At 37.6% G+C, this 21,272-nt stretch overlaps 1 protein-coding gene across 2 annotated transcripts in view; it reads left to right on the plus strand.

Annotated features, from left to right (window-relative positions):
- The window catches only part of GRM8 (glutamate metabotropic receptor 8), a 913,900-nt gene that overhangs the window by 721,159 nt on the left and 171,469 nt on the right, over positions 1 to 21,272 (plus strand). For both annotated transcript variants that reach the window (XM_064289754.1, XM_003407246.4), the window contains one exon: positions 18,599 to 18,735. In XM_064289754.1, the coding sequence (XP_064145824.1) occupies positions 18,599 to 18,735 (137 nt within the window). The remainder of the gene's footprint in view (positions 1 to 18,598; positions 18,736 to 21,272) is intronic.

Raw genomic sequence — 21,272 nt, forward strand, 5'->3', positions numbered from 1 at the left:
AATTTAAACTGTACAATTCACAAGGCTGTGCAACCATCACTGTTATCTAATACCAAAACATCTTCATTACCCCAAAAAGAAACCGCATCCCTGTTAGCAGTCCATCCCCATTTCCTTCTACCTTCACCCCCTGGAAACCACTAATCTGCTTTCTGTCTCTATGGGTTTGCATATTTTAGACATCTTATATAATTAAATCATACAATATGTTGCCTTTTGTAACTGGCCTCTTTCACTTAGCATTATGTCTTCAAATTTCATCCATGTTATAGCATGTATCAACATTTCATTCTTTTTTATGGTGGAAAATTTTTCCATTTTATAGACACACTACATTGGGTTGTCTCCATTTTGGGTCTATAACAAATAATGCTGATATAATATTTGTGTGCAGTTTTTTGTGAGAACATATATTTTTTGTTCTCTTGGGGATAAACCTAGGAATGGAATTGCTGGTCATATGGTAACTTGATGTTTAACTTTTTGAGAACCAGCCAAACTGTTTTCCATAGTGGCTGCACCGTTTTACATTCCCATCAGCCATGTATGCAGACTCCAGCTTCACTATATGCTTACCAGCACTTGTTATTTTTCATTAAAAAAAAAAAAAAAAGTCATCCTAGGGGTATGTGTTGTCTTTTTTTTTAAGTAACAATATGCCATGGTTATCTGTCTATATTAATTTTACATTATCATTTTAATGGCTGCATTGCATTTCATTGTATGAACATGTCATTATTGAGCCATACCCTGATTGACAGAAATTTATATCGGCTCCTTTTCCCTACATTAAAGAACACTAATCTAAAGATTCATGTGTCTATGTCTACTTAGATAGTTAACCTTTCTTCCATTATCCTAAACTATGGGTCAATGAACATCTTTATATATATTCCCTTGCACAGTTAGTTGTCTGCCTCTTTCTATAGCATGAATTCCTAATACCGGACCAAAGAATGAGAGTGTTTTAAACAGTTATTATTACATCTTACAGAATTTTTTTTTTTAACTTACAATTTTCCAGCAGAGAATGAGTGTGTTGATTGTACCCCACCTTCACCTAATGGAGCCCTGGTGGCACATTGGTAAAGAACTCAGCTATTAACCAAAAGATGGGCAGTTTGAATCCACTAGCCACTCCTTGGACACCCTATGGGGCAGTTCTGCTCCGTCCTATAGGGTAACTATGAGTTGGAGTTGACTCGACGGCAATGGAATTGGATTTTTTTTTTTTTTTAATTTACCTATGCTATTTAACAAAAAGAATTTTTTTTTTATTTAACCTTGAACAATATGTGAACAGTGACATCTCAATGGTTTTTATTATTAGTTTGATGTAGCATTGTTCCTATGCTTACTGTAATTGTTAATTTTTCCCGTTTCATAATTTACTGTTAATTTTTTCCAATTTTGCTGGAATGTAAAATTTTTCTTATTGTTTGCAAGAGTTCCTTGCCTATTAAGAATATTTGCCATTTGTTATACAGTTGATTCTTTTAAAAATTTTTGTTTGAAGTTTGGAAGTTTTTAGGATGTCAAATATATCCATTATTTTCGTAATATTTTTAATTTGGTGTCATGTTTAAAAAGCCATTTATGATTTCAAAATTATTTTAAAAATCTCTCTCTCTCCATACATGTATAATATTAAGTATGTATGTGGAAACCTGGTGCCATAGTGGTTAAGAGCTATGGCTGCTAACCAAAACGTCGACAGTTTGAATCCACCGGGCGCTCCTTAGAAATTCTTAGAACTATGGGGCAGTTCTACTCTGTCGTTCAGGGTCGCTATAAGTTGGAACTGACTCGATGGCAACAGGTAGTAGTAGTAAGTATATATATATTAATATTATATACGACTTAAGAAAATTAAAAACTTCTAATTCTCTAAATTTCTCTGTAAGACAGCATTGGCCACATCTTATAGGTTTTGAAATATATTGTTTATTGTTAAGTGTTGCTCTATAATTTTAGTCTTAATTTTCTCTTTGGCCCAAGGGTTAATTAAAATGACTGTTTAATTGCTTTTTCCAAAACTTTGGGAGTTATTGATTTTTTTCTTAGGATTGTTTAAACTTTTTAATTTTTTAAGCTTTGGTTAAAAACTTCAAGATTTATTGACAAATGGTCAGAGAATACAAATCTTAGGATTCCTATTTTATGTTGTCAACTTTTTTTTTAGCAGAAATTAATTAATTTTTTTTGGTAAATGTTTTATATAAATTTGACAACAAAGTATATTATTTAATAATGCGTATTTTCATCTGCTAAATAGATCAGTTTCTGAGGAAGGAATGTTAAAGTTAGATTTTTCCTTTACTTTTATGGCTTTACATATTTCACTTTTTCTATTAATTATGCTCCAAATTAGTATGCAAGAAGTGTAGAATGAAAACACCTCAAATCACCATAGTAACATAGACAATTCACATTCATCACAGTGGCCTAATATACATTGACAGTTAATGTAATTACATAAAATCAGGTCTATTATAAATAAATGATTTGGTATCCCTTTTTAAATTCAGTACATAAATTATTGTCAGAAATATGTAGACCTATCCTCGTTGATATATTATCTATTTCTTTAGACAGTGTGGCATCTGTTCCTATAAAATTATCTTCATTTGATTGCCTCACAGTGATTCTGCCAGTATCGACAAAATGTTAATTCTGAAATATATTGAAAGAGTACCTTAAGGGTGTTCCAAACAATACACGATGACAAAAAGGGTACAGAAACCAAGATAAAAGAACAATTTGACACTCAGCGAGAAATGAAATAATGACTCAGCTTGAAAGAGGTGAATTTCAGCCTTATTTTACTCTTTCAGAAAGTCTTTTTCATGAGGAAGTGAATAAAAGTTTTTGGTATGAAAATCTAATATGATTGCAATGCTTCAGAGATGTATTTCATAAGCTGGAAATTCTGACAGAAGGTTGACTAACATAAAATCTAAAAATATACAGGAAAGCTGCTTTAGAGAATTAGGTGAAGGCAATTCCCTAAGTGACCTGTTTTATTTGGGTTCAGGGACCTCTGAGGAGGATTCCTAGTCACGAAGGGCGTAATAACAGCTAAGCATAGCATTCCGTTAATTACAGTATACAGCAGTTGAAGCACTATCTTTAATATACCCTTTCTTTTCTGTAGTTTTTAATGTGGAATTCTCCCTTTTCTTTCAGTCTTTTATGTATTCATCCTGTCTCTCTTTTTTCTTTCTTATCTCTTGAACTCTTTTCTCTTCCCTTTATCCTTTTTTCTTTCCTCTCTCCCTCTCTCCTTCCTTTCCTTGCACCTCCTCTCCCTTTCTCTTTGTTCTCTCCCTCCCTGTCTTCCCCTTCTCTTCCTTTTCCTCCACCTCCTTCTAGTTTGTTTCTCTCTCTCTCTCTCTTTTCCTCCTCCCTGGGCTCCTTGTCTCATGACATAGGCTTATCTTTGACTTATTCAAAGTACCCTTTCATTTAGCTAGTTAGTTAATTGGTTGTTTTAAAGACTGCAATAACACCTATAAAAATTCCACTCAAAACAAAAGGCAGGATTTTGACAACAAGCTATATCCAAACATATTTCCCGTAACTAACCCATTCTCCCATTACCCCTGAACAATAAACATTCCCTTACCTATTTTTGTACATTTATTTTGGTTCTATACATACAGCCAAAAAGTGCATACATTTACAAATGGAATTTAACTGTTTATGCCTTTTTAAAACATTTATTTAGGATACTTACTTTTCCCACTAATTTTATTAGGTATATTGCTAGATTCATCCATATTTGTGGCTGTCTCTGTAGTTCATCTATTTACACTGCAATATAATATTTTCTTGTTTGAATATACCACATACCTTATGGGATTTATTTACCCTCCTATGGGCATTTGAGTGATTCCTGGTGAGTTCTCCTATACTTTCAAGCAAGATATTACAATTCCATACAAACTTGTGCAGGTAATGGCAAAAGAGGGAATACTTTCCTATTCATTCTCTGAGGACAGCATACCCTGATACCAAACAAGAAAGACATTATGAGAAAGAAAAATACAGATCCATTTCACTCATGAATATGGTTGCACACATTCTAAATATTAGCTGATTGAATCCTACGTGCATAAAAAATAAGATATTGAAATCAAGTTGGGTATATCCCAAGTTTTGATAGTATAATATTTGAGAATGGGACAAGTATAATCCATTACAATAACAGATTAAAAGAAAAAATTATCTCAATAGATGCAGGAAAAATTTGTTAAATTTCAAAATGTATTTTGATAAACATATTAATGCATTTAGAATGAAATAGACTTAAACTTATAGGAAATACCTAGAAAAAGCCTGGACCAAACATAATCCTAAATGGGGATTTCCTAAGTTAGGAAAAATATAAGAATAACCACTTCATGTCAACATTGTATTGGAGATCCTAGATAGCTAAATAAAAAAAAAGACAAAAAAAATGGAGACATGACAATTGTTAAGGGATAAATAGAACTATAATTATTTGTAGATAACATGATTCTTTACATAGAAATTAAAAAAAAATTCTAGAGATAAATTAAAAAATCTGTTGCCATAGAGTCAATCCAACTCAAAGTTTGAATCCACCAGCAGCTCTTTGGAAGCCCTATGGAACAGTTCTACTTTGTCCTATAGGGTCGTTATGAGTTGGAATCAAATCGACGGCAACAGGTTTGGGTTTTGTGTGTGTGTGTGTGTGTGTGTGTGTGTGGAGATAAATGATTAGGCATAGTAAGGGTTTTGTAAGGATTCCTCAACCTGGGCTGCATTGACATTTTGGACTGGAAAATTCTTTGTTGTATGGGCCAAGAAACATCATCTATCAAGTTAGTAGGAAAAGAGAGTGTATTCAACAACAACAAAAATTTTAAAAAAGCTGAAAAAAATCATTGTGTAGTAAAAAAAAAATGATGAGATGATATCCCTGTCTCACACCATAAGTCAGCTTCAGGTGGATTAAAAATGCAAATGTCAAAAGCAAAATTTAAAAACTGTTAGTTAAATAATATGTAAATAACATTCCTATATATATGGTACTAAATGCTTCCAAAAATAAACAATAAAAGGCTCCAGATACTCAAGATAAAGAGAATTTCTCTCAGGGAATGAAAATATATCAGATCCAGGATATTGTAACATACTTTGGTTTGTTGCCAAATTCCTCTTAAGAGATGTTACTTCATCTTGCCTAATTGTTGAACATTTCTTTCCTTTAACCAAGCGTTTGATACATTAATAGGCCTTTTTGGTCACTTTTCTTACAAGAGATTTTACTTAAACCCTCCTTTTTTTTTTTTAATTCCCTGAGATGTGTATCACTAAATAATGGATCTTTTCTCATTTTAAAAGTTCAATCAGCGTATTTTAACTCCACAGATGCAATTATAGACTGTATTTCTGTTTCTCAAATGGTGCTGTTCATTAATGATAATGACACTTTGCATTCTTAAAGCACCTTTATTCCAAGGATCATAAAGACATTTACACAAGAGAAAGCACTATTGTCAGTTCAATTTCTTGATAGAAAACTCAAGGATGAGGCAGGCTCTGGGAATTAGAAATGCCATTCAATTACATTCTCTGCCCTATTTATTTCACACCTCCCCCCCCAAAAAAAAAAGTCGGTTAAAGAGAGCCATTTGCCATTTTCAATCCACAAATTCCTAAAAGTGGGCACTTGTCGTTAATACTCTTAACATTTAATTTTTATGAAAACATCCGAATAAACGAATACTTTAGCCAAGGCAGATGAATATGGATACTTACCCAGTGTAGTTCTGGAGTGAAACCAAGGGCCCTGAGATGAAGCAGCTTCAGGTGCTTGAGGAACAGCAGGAAGCCCAGGGCGGACACAGGGTAGACATGAGCAAGATCATAGAAATAAGAGGGCCTTAAAGGCCATGATAAGCCTTTTGTGTTTTATTCTAAATGAGAAGGGAAACCACTGCATAATTTTAAGCAGAAGAGTAATATGGTCAGAATTTACATTAAAAGTCTCACTCTGGCTGCAGGATGGCGAATGGATTATTGGTTGCTCCGTGTGAAAGCAGGAGACTGACTAGGAGTTAGAGGGAGATCACAGTGGCTTGGAAGAGGGTAGTGGAAGAGGATATTGAGAGAATGGACAAATTCTGGGTATATTTTGGAGATAGAACCTATTATTGCTTTACATGTGGAATTTTCCCTTTGGTCTTGACCTGATCGAAGGCTTGGCAGTGCTCAGCTGCTTACTAAAAGGGGAGACTGTGTAGAACCAAGTTTGGAAAATAGTTTAAGAACCAAATATTGGGCTTAGATACATTAAGTTTGAGATTATTATAAAACAGCCAAGTAGAGAGAGAGGAAATTGGATAAATCTACACTCAGGGCTAGACATTTAAATTTGAGACTCATTGATGGAGGTATGAGGTTAAATTTCAAATTGAAACAGGTTGAAGAGTAAATGGGAAATAAGAACGTGGAAAAAGCATGGACAGTTCTTTTCAAAAGTATTATTTTACTGTGCAAGAAAGTGGATAAATGAGGCAGGGGCTCAATGCAGCAGCTGGGGGCTGGAGTCATGGGGTTTGTTTTCTTTGTAAGATGGGAGCTATTAGGACTCATTTGTACACTGAAGGAAGTCTTCAGAGAATGTGAATGTGTGGATATAATGGAAAGAAGAGATGACTGTGGAACTGAAGTGCGTGGAGGGTGAGAGTGGGGGGATGTAGCACAAGGGGAGGAGGGTGCCTTTGACTGGATCGGGGCCATGTCTTGTGTTGCAACAAGAGGGAAGACATCTATGAGTGTGGATGCAGGTAGGTTTGTAGATTTTGTGGTGGATTTTTGAAGGGTTTTCTGTCTTATTGATGCTTTTTCTCAGTGAGAAAGTATGACCCACACTAAAGTAATGGGGGAGGAAGATGTTGGATGAATAAGGAGGATAAGGAGCAAAACCTTTACATAGCTTTCTGAAGGAGGGCAGGACATGGACTAACTGGGAAAGCTTGGTAAGGTTTCAGAGAGAAGTTGATTGCCCATTTGAAATCTGAGGTCGTGAATTTAAAATGAGACCAGACAGAAGGGTGAGGACTAAGGTAAAACAAATGAAACTCCTAGTGTGCAAAATTTAGAAAGGCGGTCACTCTCAGAGTCATGCTGGAGGCATCTCACCCTAGTTATGGCCTTGCCAGTCAAGTTTTATGATTTTCTCAAACATATTTTTCTGCTTGGGTACAAGCAAAGAAGCTGCAGAATTGAGTTCAATCATGACTGAGATTTGGCAGAGGAATAAAATTGTAGAGAGAGAAGAAGAGAGCAGAGGATATTTATTTACAAGGGAGATCATAGAACCTATACTAGAATTGTAAGGAAGGGAAACTCCCATGGAGGTGAAGTATAGTGGCAAAATGGAGTGATCAATGAATTGGTCAATTTAAGGGGTCATAGGCTTGTTGTAGTGTTGTTGGAAGGTGGTATCCTGAGAGTAAATTTTTAAAGGAGATGTAGTAACTAGATACAAGTTGTAGAGTGTGATCATGAGAGTGGGTGGTGAGATGAGGTGAAAGAACTGATGACTGGAAGTGAGGGAGTCAGATAACCCAGAGACCAGGATGTTGAGTTATCCAGGTGGATGACAAAGCCACCAGCAATAACAGGAATATGGGTGGAGTCAACATAGTGGGTCAGATGTTGAAGTCTTTAAAGAAAGAGGCTGAGTACCTGGGAGGTAGATTAGATGTATGTGTGAGTAATCCAACTTATTCCTAAATAATTAAATTATAATATGATTTTAAATGAAATGTATGGTAATATTTATTGATTTTAGTACATATTTGAAAAAAATTAATTGGATAAGGAAGGAAAACCAAACCAAACCCATTGCCATTGAGTTGATTCTGAATTATAGTGACCCTATCAGACAGAGTAGAACTGCCCTGTACAGCTTCCAAGGAGTGCTTGGTAGATTTGAACTGCTGACCTTTTGGTTACCAGGTGTAGCACTTAATCATTATACCACCAGGGTTTCCATAAGGAAGAAAGTGCATGAATAATTGAGATTCTGTGGAAAATTAACAATTTCCTATGTGCATTTTGTCAATGACTTAAGTATCATGTATTAATTCTTCTATTGAGGATGCTCAAATTACCAAATTAATTGATTTCATTATTTACTTTTTTCCTGTTTATCCAATGCTCTAAGTGGTAGTGAGTGAGGAAATGGATAAAATTTTGGTAGCAAGAGGGAGGAGGGAAAGCAATAGACTCGACAGTAAACAGAGTGGCTTAGGCTTATACATATATTTAGAATTTTTGCACATAAAGGTGAGTGGATTATTTTTGCAGTGCATTTTGTGTTATGGAAATAACAAAATGTAGATCAAGGAAGCATCAGCATCGTCCAAAGAGCAGACAATGATGGTAAGAGTTTCCATTTATTGCACACCTACTATGTGCTAGTCACTGCCCTAAATATGTTACATGCTCCATCAGTTTAACCATGGAAAGAGCCCAGTGAGCATGAGGTCATTTATGCCCACTTTATAGATGAGAAAACAGGCCTCGGGAGGGTAAGCAACTCGCCTAGGTCACACAAGTAATTGACAGAGCCAGAAATCAAACTCCAGTTCCTGAATCCTAAGCCCATGTTCTTCCCCAGCGCAGTATTCAAAAGAGATGACATTTTAAAATAAAACCATCATTGGATGAATAATTTTCCTTTAAGAGCCTGTTGGAAGTACCTGATATGCCTAGTAATAAATTTTTTTTCACTCGTTTCCTATTGAACAGATGACAGTCAAGGAGATGTCTGGGCCCTAAAGTAGTATCAGGTGCTGAGAGTTACCTCACAACTCTGCGTTTTTGGTTTCTATTTCTCTGTTAACACATATGGATAAAAAGCATTTCAAAAAATTTAGCCTAATCAAATGTATTTATGTCCCGTTTCTTACCCATATTGTTATTAAACCATAATACATTGATGAAAGAGCCAGCATATTGAGATGTTAATCATTTGAAATTTTTTTTATGGACAAAATTTCACTTGATTCAGTTTTGCAGGACAGTCAGTGTCAGTAAAAAGGTGATCTTTTATCTACAGATACAATGCAATCTCGATTCAAATTCCAGTGGCATTTTTTAATGAGATGGAGAAACAAAATACTAACTTCATATAGGAAGGGAAGAGGCCCTGGATAAAAAAAGCATTACTAAAGGAGAATAACAAAGTGGGAGGCCTCACACTACCTGATTTTTTAACATATTATACCGCCACAGTAATCAAAACAGCCTGGGTATGGTACAGCAACAGATACATAGACCAATGGGACAGAATTGAGAATCCAGACATAAATTTGTCCACCTGTGAGCAGCTGATATTTGACAAAGGCCCAAAGTCCATTAAATGGGGAAAAGAGAGTCTCTTTAACAAATGGTGCTGGCATAATTGGATATTCATCTGCGAAAAAATGAAACAAGATCCATACCTCACACCATGCACAAAAACTAACTCAAAATGGATCGAAGACCTAAATATAAAATCTAAAACAATAAGATCACGGAAGAAAAAATAGGGACAATGCCAGGAGCCCTAATACATGGTATAAACAGAATACAAAACATTACTAACAATGCACAAACACCAGAAGAGAAACTAGATAACTGGGAGCTCCTAAAAATCAAACACCTATGCTCTTCCAAAGACTTCACCAAAAGAATAAAAAGATTACCTACAGATTGGGAAAAAAAATGCTGGCTACGACATACCTGATCAGCATCTAATCTCTAAAATCTACAAGATACTGCAAAACCTCAACAACAAAAAGACAAATAACCCAATTCAAAAACGGGCAAAGATATGAACAGGCAGTTCAACAAAGAAGACATTCAGGTAGCTAACAGATACACGAGGAGATGCTCGTGATCATTAGTCATTAGAGAAATGCAAATCAAAACTACAATGAGATACCATCTCACCCCAACAAGGCTAGCATTAATCCAAAAAAACACAAAATAATAAATGTTGGAGAGGTTGTGAAGAGACTGGCACACTTATACACTGCTGATGGAAATGGAAAATGGTACAGCCACTTTGGAAATCAATTTGATGCTACCTTAAAAAGGTAGAAATAGAAGTACCATACAACCCAGCAATCCCACTCCTTGGAATACATCCTAGAGAAATAAGAGCCATCACACGAATAGATACATGCAAACCCATGTTCGTTGCAGTGCTGTTCACAATAGCAAAAAGATGGAAACAACCTAGGTGATCATCAATGGACAAATGGCTAACAAATTATGGTATATTCGCACAATGGAATACTACACAATGATAAAGAACAACGATGAATCTGCAAAACATCTCATAACATGGATGAATCTGGAAGGCATATGCTGAATGAAATTAGTTGCAAAAGGACAAATATTGTTTGAGAGTACTATTATAAGAACTCAAGAAAAGATTTAAACATAGAAGAAAACATTTTTTGATGGTTACGAGGGTTGGGAGGGAGAGATGTATTCAGTTATTAGATAGCAGACAAGAATTATCTTAGATGAAGGGAAGGGCAACACACGGTACAGGAGATGTCAGCACAACTGGACTAAACCAAAAGCTAAGAAGTTTCCTGAATACAACTAAACACTTCAAGGGACAGAGTAGCAGGGGCTTGGGTCTGGGGACCATGGTTTCAGGGGACATCTAGGCCAATTGGCATAACAAAGTTTACTAAGAAAATCTTCTGCATCTCACTTTGGTGAGTGGTATCTGGGGTCTTAAAAACTAGTGAGTGGCTGTCTAAGAGGCATCAATTGGCCCCAATCCGCCTGGAACAGAGGAGAATGAAGAACACCAAAGACACAAGGAAAATATGAGCCCAAGAGACCAAAAGGGCCACATAAACCAGAGACTCCATCAACCTGAGACCAGAAGAACTAGATGGTGCCCAGCTACCATCAATGACTACCCTGACAAGGAACACAACAGAGAGCCCCTGATGGAACAGGAGAAAAGTGGAGTGCAGAACTCAAATTCTAGTAAAAAGACCAGATTTAATGGTCCGACTGAGACTGGAGGAACCCTGGAAGACATGGCCCCTGGACTCTCTGTTAACCCAAAACTAAAACCATCCCCGAAGCCAACTCTTCAGACGAAGATTAGACTAGTCTGTAAGACATAAAATGATATTCATGAAGAGTGTGCTTCTTAGTTCAAGTAAATACATGAGACTAAACAGGCAGCTCCTGTCCAGAGACGAGATGAGAAGACAAAAACGGAAAGGAGTTGGTTGAATGCCAATGGACACAGGAAATTTGGGGTGGAAAGAAGGAGTGTGACGTTACACTAGAGAGAGCAACGAGGGTCACATAACAAAATGTGTATAAATTTTTCTATGAGGAGCTAACTTGAGCTGTAAACTTTCAGTTAAAGCACAATAAAAAAATTTAAAAAGGATGATCTTTTAAAAAGATTACAAACTTGTAGAAATTAGTAAACAGCATGTCCCCTCAGCTACTCATGGTACTCTGTGTTACACAGACCATAGTCACATGAATTAATATCCTATGGAGTCAGCTCTTCCTGTAAAAGGATTGAAGTAATTCAACTGCAAGTCTAGACCAAGCCCAGAAATCTGATGAGTAAAACAAGATGCAAGAGTGATCATGAATGAAAATCAGTTCAGCTACTATACGTAACTCAGAGACTATTCAAAGATACATCTGTGAACTATATGTTGTTGTTGTTAGGTGCCATTGAGCCAATTCTGATTCATAGCAACCCTGTGTACAATAGAACAAAATACTGCCTGGTCCCGTGCCATTTTCACAGTTGTTGCTATGTTTGAGCTCGTAGACGCAGCCACTGTGTCAATCCATCTCATTGAGAGTCTTCATCTTTTTTGCTGACACTCTACTTTACCAAGCATAATGTCCTTCTCCAGGGACTGGTTCATCCTGATAACATGTACAAAGTATGTGAGATGAAGTCTTGCCATCCTTACTTCTAAGGAGCATTCTGGCTGTACTTCTTCCAAGACAGATTTGTTGGTTCTTCTGGCAATCTACGGTATATTCAATATTCTTCATCAACACCATAATTCAAAGGCATCAACTCTTTTTCAATCTTCCTTATTCATTGTTCAGCTTTCACATGCATATGAGGCGATTGCAAACACCATGGCTTGGGTCAGGCACACCTCAGGCCTCAAGGTGACATCTTTGATTTTTTAACATTTTAAGGAGGTTTTTTGCAGCAAATTTGCCCAATGCAATATGTTGCTTGACTTCTTGACTGCTGCTTCTGTGGATGTTGATTGTGAATCATGTAAAATGAGACCCTTGACAACTTCAGTATTTTCTCTGTTTATCATGATGTTGCTTATTGGTCCAGTGTGAGGATTTTCGTTTTCTTTAGGTTGAGGTGTAGTCCGTACTGAAGGCTGTTGTCTTTGATCTTCATCAGTATATGCAAGTCCCGTTTGTTTTCAGCAAGCAAGGTTGTGTTATCTGTATGTTGCTGGACGTTAATAAATCTCTCTCCAATCCTGATGCCACATTCTTCTTCATACAGTTCCACTTCTCGGATTATTTGCCTAGCATAGAGATTGCATAAGTATGGTGAAAGGATATAACCCTGATGCACACCTTCTTGATTTTAAACCACAGTATCCCCTCGTTCTGTTTGAACGACTGCCTCTTGATCTATGTACAGGTTCCGCATGTGCACAATTAAGTGTTCTGGAATTCCCCTTTCTTTGCAATGTTATCCATAATTTGTTATGATGCATATAGTCAAATGCCTCTGCATAGTCAATAATACACAGGTAAACATCATACTGGTGTTACTTGCTTTCAGCCAAGATCGGTCTGACATCAGGAATGATATGTCTCATTCCATCTCCTCTTCTGTATCCAGCTTCAATTTTTGGCAGTTCCTGTTGATGTACTGATGCAACCATTTTTGAATCATCTTCAGCATAATTTTATTTGAATATGATATTAATGATACTGTTCAATAATCTCTGCATTCCATTAGATCACCTTTCTTTGGAATGGGCGTGTATATGGATCTCTTCCAGTCAGTTGGCCAGGTAGCCGTCTTCCAAATTTCTTGGCATAGATGAGTGAGTACTAGTAAACCCCAAAGAAAGTAAACCAGTTGCTGTCAAGTCCATTCCAGTTCATGGCAACACCAGGTGTTACACAGTAGAGCTGCTCGATAGAGTTTTCCTGGCTGTAATCTTTAAGGAAGAAGAGACCTTTCTTCGGTGGTGCCACTGGGTGGGTTCATACTACCAACCTTTATTAATAGTCAAACACAAACCATTTACACCTCCCAGGAACTTTGAGCACTAGTAAATGAAACTAGTAACCTGTTGAGTCGATTATGACTCATGATGACCCTATAGGACAAAGTAGAACTGCCCCACAAAGTTTCCAAGACTGTAAATTTTTACAGAAGCAGACTGCTACAACAGTTTCCCATGAGCACTAGTTTGCTCTCATTAAATATCTCTTGAATAAGTCTTTTTGATGAGGCAAGGAGATGAATAATTAAGGTGCAGAGAGTATTCTATATTAGAGCATCTAGGACATGAAGAGATACTTGGGTCCCTGTTCTAGCTTTGGAGAATCATGTTTCTAAAAGTGAGTGACCCTTGAGCCACATCTTGGAGGAATTATACAGAGAAGAAGGAATTGGAGGAAAAGAACCAACAGAAAATAACTTGTACAAAGAAAGGGTGGTGAGAAAAAATGTGGTGGATTTAGGGAACTGGAATTTAGGTATATGTGGCATTGTGTTGCAGGGGAGCAAAGACTAGGAAGGGTGAGATGTGAGATCATGAAAGCTGAATATGGTCACTGAGAAGTTTATATTTTCTCATATAGACAGTGGGTATCAACAAAGCATTGCCACAAAACAATAAAGAAAATTACAGCTAATACTTATATATCATAAATCAGCATAAATATTTTGCGTATGTTGATTTGTTGAACGCTTACATACCCTCTAACGTAGGAAATACTACTAGCCCCATTTTTAAAACAAGGTACAGAGAAACTAAGGACTTACCCAAAGTTGTACAGTTAATAAATGACAGAAAAGGGATTTGAACATAATGGTCTGCTTCCAGAAATCACACTTGAGTACATTGCCTTTTTTTTTTTTAATTTATTTTATTTTTGTTGTTGTTGTTGAGACTATACACAGCAGTACATACACCGTTCAACAATTTCTAGGTGTACAATTCAGTGATATTTATTACATTCTTCAAGTTGTGAAGATATTCTCACCCTCCTTTTCCCAATTGTTTCTAACCCCATTAGCATAAACTTACTGCCCGCTAAGTTTCCTATCTAGTCTTTCAACTTGCTATTGTCAATTTGATAGTTCTTAAAAGAGCACAATGCTTAAGGCAGACATTCTTTACTAGTTAACCTAAACTACTGTTCGGTTTTAAGAAGATTTCAGGGGATATTTTTGATTTAATGTTTAAAGATTACCTCAGAGTAATAGTTTTAGGGGTAAATCTAACCTCCACGGCTCCAGAAAATCTAGATTCCATGAGAATTCTGCATTTCCCTCCTTTTGATGAGGATTCTTCTACAGAATCTTTGATCAAAACATTCAGTAGCTGGGCACTGTCTAGTTCTTCTGGTCTCATAGCAAAGGAAGCAGTTGCTTATGGAGGCAATTAACCACATCTTCCATTTCCTCTTCCTGTTCTTCACTCCCCTTCTTCCTCTGTTGCTCCAGGCAAATAGAGACCAGTTGTTGTACCTTGGATGGCCATGTGCAAGTTTTTAAGACCTCAGGTACAATGCAATGAATTAGGAGATAAAACAGAAGCACTAAACAGTTTATTAGGCCAATTAACTGGGACATTCCATGAAACCATGACCCTAAACCTCCAAACCGAAGAACTAAATCCCATGAGGTATTTGGTTGTACATAAGCAGCCTCAGCATCTACTCTTTTTGTTGTAAATATATCTACCACACGACTATTGCCAATTCAACTTTTTACAGCTGTACAACATATTGACAGCAATTACATTAATCAGCTGTACAACCCTACCCTTAATCAATGAGATTTTTCTATCACCATAAACTGATACTCAGTGCTCCATAAGCAATAAGCCCCATCTCCTCCTTTCTCCCGCCCCTGGTAACCACTAATAAACTTTGATTTATACATATGCCTGTTCTTGTCTTTATATAAGTGAGGTCAAGCCATATTTGTCCTTTTGTGATTGACTTATACACTCAGAATAAGGTCTTCAAGCTCCTTCCATGTTGTAACATGCATCAAGACTTCATTTCTCTTTCTGGCCGAGTAGTATATTGGTTCTTAATGCAATGTCAAATTTAGTACAAGGCTTATGGTAAATAACATGCTATCATGAATGATATTTGAAGTAGCTAAGTTGGGGCATGTTTATTTCTGTGATGATGTGACTCTCACTCACTTGTATTCCTTCCATGTACTTTCTTGAGTTGGAGAAAAAGAGATGGAGAAACACCTAGCATGCTGAGAATTACGCATAGCCCAGGGTACATTCATAAGAGGGTGTTACACAAATGGCATTCTTTTATCTTGGGTGTCATTGTGGTAAAAAAGTGGGGAACTGCTGTTGTAGGAGATGAGGAGTCATTCAGTGAAGGAGGTGACAACACTGGGAATTATTTTAGTTAAAGGAAATTAAATATTCCTTTATTCACAACTCATAGCAACCCTATAGGACAGAGTAGAACTGTCCCATAGGGTTTCCAAGAAGCAGCTGGTGGATTTGAAATGCCGACCTTTTGGTTAGCAGCCATAGCTCTTAACCATTTCACCACCAGGGCTCCTATGAGTCAGAATGGACTTGCTGGTAATGGATTTGGAGCCCTGGTAACTCAGCAGTTAAGAGCTCTGCTGCTAACCGAAGGCTCAACAGTTGGAATCCACCAGCTGCTCCTTGGAAGCCCTATGGGGTACTTCTACTCTGTCCTATAGGGCCGTTATGAGCCAGAATTGACTCATCAGCAACAAATTTAGTTTTTGGTTTTTAATTCATGAAGGGTATGACATTAAACCATAAATGTCAAAAATTGTTGATGATGTTATTGTGAAATTCATAACTGAGATCTACTTTTCTGCCAGAAATAATCTTTTTCTCATTTGAACTCTCATAATCTTTTGCCTAGATCCTGTGTGGTACAAACAGTACGTGCTTGACTACTAGCTGAAACAAAGGCTTGGTGATCTGCTTCAAAGGGGCACAGCCTTGAAAACCCTATGGAGCAGTTCTACTCTGCACACATGGGGTCCCCATGAGTTGGAATCGACTGCACTGCAACTAACAAAGACATCAAGACTTTTTATTGTCCTCTCTGTTAGTATGACCTGGTGTGTGTTGAAAACACATATGGAATGAATAGTAGTAAAAATGAAAATTATAAGGATGATAATAATAAATAGCAAATTAATCCATTTAAGTTTTAAACACATGTTGATTAATTTGATTCTCACAATAATATTATGAGAAAAATGTCATTATCATTCTCATTTTGTAGATGAAGGAACTGAAGCTTTAAGGGGTCAACCTGCCCAAAGTCACTAGGAGATACGAAAGGCTTTGGTCAGGTATGGCAAATGAGTTTCCACTGACTATCTAAGGAATAGCCAAAACAGCACTGGTTGATTGGCGAACTTCCACTTCATTCCCCAATTCCTCATTTCTCTCCTGTTTTATGAAGTCTTTGCCCATATACAAAACTCCAACTCCTACTAGTACTTCATAGATGTGTACATCTTTCAAGACTTCAAAATATATTCATATTCATTAAGTTCCTATGGTACAAGTGAAGAAAATGACACATACCCAAGTTGTGAAACTAAATGGGGGTGCGGTAGGGTGGGGTGTGTGGAGTTAGCGTGGACATGCAGCTCCTGACCCTGACTCTCAAACCAGTGTTCCTTTTCCCATGCTTTGCCATCTCTTGTGGCCTTGACAGTTTTTTTTTTTTTCTTACCGGTATTGATCTGTGTGGTCTTATCAGAGACTTCACTTTGTGTTCAGATTTTAGGAAGATTCTGTGAGACTAGAGAATATTAGACATCTCTCTATTTAATACTAGAAAAGTACCCTAATTGCTGCTGTGTAACTTTCGTTGTATTTATTTGAAAATGACAAATCCTTTGTTTTGTTTTGTTTTTAATAAACTCATCCGTTTTGTTTGATAAATATATTACAATGTTAAGATTATTGTCATTTCGTTAAATAACTCCTGACATAGAACAAGAAACTCATTATAAGATGAGGACTTATACAGCTGACATATTACTACTGGTAGAATGTGTTTTTGGAGAGCGTAATATGGAGAAGTGATAGCAAGAAAGGGGAACTTCCTAATACAGCGTAGAGATGAAATCTGATATGCTGTGAGAAGAAATTCAGGGGTGGGCACCTGCAGGAAGAAGATAGGCACAAAGAAAAGGGACTGGTGGCAGGTGAATTTGTAAAGATAGGGAAGAATAAGCCAAGAAAATGAAGGGGGATCTAAAGACTATTTAGAAATGGGATGTCTGTGTAGACAGTGCCACTAGCTCGGGCAAGGAAACATTGGGGTGGTGATCCCTGTCTACTCTTAAAACCTGTGATTATATAAAAGTTAATAATATAGAAAGTAAAAGCGAGCAGAAGCTATTAAGAAAAAAGGTGAAAACTTCAAAGAGGAATGGGAGTTAGAAAAGACCAGATTTCTTGCATCTTGCTGCTCTGCCACTGTTCCTTTTGTAGAAGTGAATTAGGAGAGTTTTTATAATCTGAGCAGAGTTTGAGGCTTCCCAGCGATCACTGTCTCACCCATTGAGAGATTGCCAACAGCATCCCACACTGATACACTGTCAGGGAGAGGTAGCAGAAGCAGAGCTTTAGCAGAGAAATTGAACAGGGCAACTGCTTTAGAGTGAAATTGAAGCTGAGATCAAGTAAAACTCTGGGGAATCTGGCTGGGACGTTGAGTTGCTGTTTGTAGATTTTATTGTACCTGGGTTGTACAAATGGTTAAGGTGCTCTGATGTTACCTGAAAAGGTGGAGGTTTGAGTCTACCCAGAGGCACCTCAGAAGAAAGCCTTGCCTATCTACTGAAAAATCAGCCACTGAAAACCCTGTGGAGCACAGTTCTACTCTGACGCACATGTGGTCACCATGAGTCGGAGTCAACGCAACACAAGTGGCTATTGTACAATAGCTATTATGTTTCAATAAGTTTATACCCTTCTCTATTAACTTTCATTCTCCGTGTCCAGTTTTGAACATTTATATATCAATTTGTATTTATCTAGCTAAGTACATTGCCTAACTTGGATGTTCATCGTTTACTTTCTAATGTCCACAGTAAAGCACATCTTCCTCCTGTGTGTAGATCTGAGTTTCTTTTCATGTAAATGACATTATGCTATCAAGATGACCTTGTATATATCACAATCTTCATATCTCTGACTACACACAATATATTTTTATCTACCATTCTTTCCTAGAGAATAATAAGCCCAGCGAACTATCTTACTAAAACCATATACTAACATCGTTTCCTAAATGTTTATAGGTAGTGCTGGAACACCTGTTACTTTTAATGAAAATGGAGACGCTCCTGGACGTTATGACATCTTCCAGTATCAGATAACCAACAAAAGTACAGAGTACAAAATCATCGGGCACTGGACCAATCAGCTTCATCTGAAAGCAAGTATCAGTACAAATACACATTAATGTGTATAGTCCTAGAGGAGAGATGCTATATTTTCGAAGATATAATTTTTGTTAGAATAAATTTTCCCATAAATACATTTTTTGAAAATGTATCATTTGATCTTTCCTTCCCTTTGAAATGTTATGAAAAATCTGAGAACGCTGCAGAGAAATCTCCTGGTATCTATAGGGATTTAAGGAAGGATCTCAGTTTCTTTTACTTAGCTTTCCACCAAGTCTTTGTATACTTTGTGTGTGTGTATGTGTGTGTGAGTCGAGGGAAGGATGACAGAGAGTGTCGTAAATTAAAAAGTTTGAGCTTAAGAGTAATTGTATATCATCTCTGCCACATCACAGATGTAGACCTTATGGCTACACTGGGTTGATGGTAATGCACCATGAGCTCTATTTATATTATCTCTTTGAATTGCAACAACAGAGAAAGTTAATGTATGCAGGGGTGATGTTCAGATTATTTAACAGCCCTTGGGGCTGCCTGCTACTCCTTCTAGCTCTAGAGCCCTCAAAGCCCAAGACATATGGATTTTGCAGTTCCTTCAAGTAGCCATGTAAGGGCAACTTGGAAGTCCTGGCCCCAAGTGGACTCCCAGGGCCTGGGGTGGTACCTGAGGAGCATTGCCTGCCAGAGTGCCATGCTTCCACCTGGGGCTCTCTCTCTTACTGCTCGGGTCTGACAAAGACCAGGTGGAGGTGACACTCTGGGATGGCAGTGGGGCAAAGGAGCTTCATCAGGTGTGCCTGAGTGGCGAGGGTCCCCAGAGGGCCTCTCTTGAGGCTAGGTGGTGACTCAGGGCAGGGGTCTCCAGCGACTTTGGATACAGCTTCTGGGCACTGGCGGTCGCCAATCATAAGGAACATGGGAGCAGGAACCCAATCCTGTACTTGATGGATGGGCAGTCCAGAGAGTCACAGGGCACAGGGATGACAATGGTGGGGTGGGGAGGAGACAGGGATGGTAAAGAGTAGCAACTGTTTACCACCAGGTAACTGTTTCATATTTTAACAGCCCATGCTGCTATATCAGTGCACACCTGCTTCTTCAGGTATGGAGAAGTAGGGAGACTACCCTGTAGTCTGAGCCAAGAACTGAAGTTCATTCATACAGCACCCTTTGAACAGAAATGTAGGGCCTTTTACAAGAACTTAGTGGCCAAGGAATTGCTATGACAGCAACGTTTCTCTGTCAGCAGATGTTTCTAAATTGCCTCAAATAAACTAGGAGCAGCTCATGTGTATTTCACTATTTCCTCAGTCAAAGTATTTCCTTGCATCTTGATTCTCAAAGCCCCTGTAACACTGTGAGAGATGAGTTCACTTCCTAAATGAATAATTAAAATTCATTTTCTAGGTTGAGTTATCCTAGCTAGTACATAAAAGCTTATGACATAGATGAAGGTGTGCATGGATTTTCACCCTTGCACACGTGTGTGTTTAGCATGTGCACATGTACTTTCTTGTGTTTGAGCCCATTCAAAAGATATCACTTTTTTTTAAAGTAATATTAGATCGTCTGTATTTTTTTTTTATTGTGCTTTAAGTGAGTTTACAAATCAAGCCAGTCTCTCATACAAAAACTTATACACACCTTGCTATGTACTCCTAGATGCTCTGCCCCTAATGAGACAGCACATTCCTCCTCTTCTCCCTGTATTCCCCGTGTCCATTCAACCAGCTCCTGTCCCGCTCTGTCTTCTCATCTTGTCTCCAGACAGGAGCTGCCCATATAGTCTCATGTGTCTAGTTGAGCCAAGAAGCTCAGTCCTTACTAGTATCATTTTCTGTCTTATAGTGCAGTCCAATTCCTGTTTGAAGAGTTGGCTTTGGGAATGGTTTCAGTCTTGGGCTAACAGAGGGTCCAGGGACCATGACCTCTGGGGTCCCTCTAGTCTCAGTCAGATCATTATGTCTGAAAAGACACCACTTTTCACTTCTGTGTGTCCAAATACGACCCCTCAGGTGCTGTGCTTATGCACCCTCAGTTACCCAAGTTCTCAGCAAAGAAGCAGATGATGATGAAAAATAACCGCTAAAGAATTTAGGATTAATTGCCCCTTTGAAATAACTTCATGGTAATTATCGAAGCTCTGCATTCAATAATGCAGGAGGAGGGCCTATGTTTTCTAACTGCTGTTGTGCTACGTAAGACCACATCATCCACACTTTACTACACGGTGTAGCCTGATGAAATTTTATCCATTGCCTGACATTTATTGAAACACAGTTTTGGTAACTCTGCAGGCTAGTGGTACCTAACTGAAAATCAATAGCCCTTTAGCAGAAGTCTTCTTGAAAGTGGCCCTGTATGGGGAAAAAAAAAATTTAAACATGACGAAGCAAATTTGGCAAGAGCTAAAATTGGGTCGCTACTTTTAATCTGACTTTTCCTGATGCCAAAAAGCATATTATATTCCTATGATTGAAGGTTTACATAAAAAAATTCAAAGGTGGAGGAATATGTTCAGTAATATATAACACAAAGAAATCTAAACTAATACACACCACTGCACAGC

The sequence above is a fragment of the Loxodonta africana genome, chromosome 8 (assembly GCF_030014295.1).
Source record: "Loxodonta africana isolate mLoxAfr1 chromosome 8, mLoxAfr1.hap2, whole genome shotgun sequence".
NCBI lineage: Eukaryota > Metazoa > Chordata > Mammalia > Proboscidea > Elephantidae > Loxodonta > Loxodonta africana.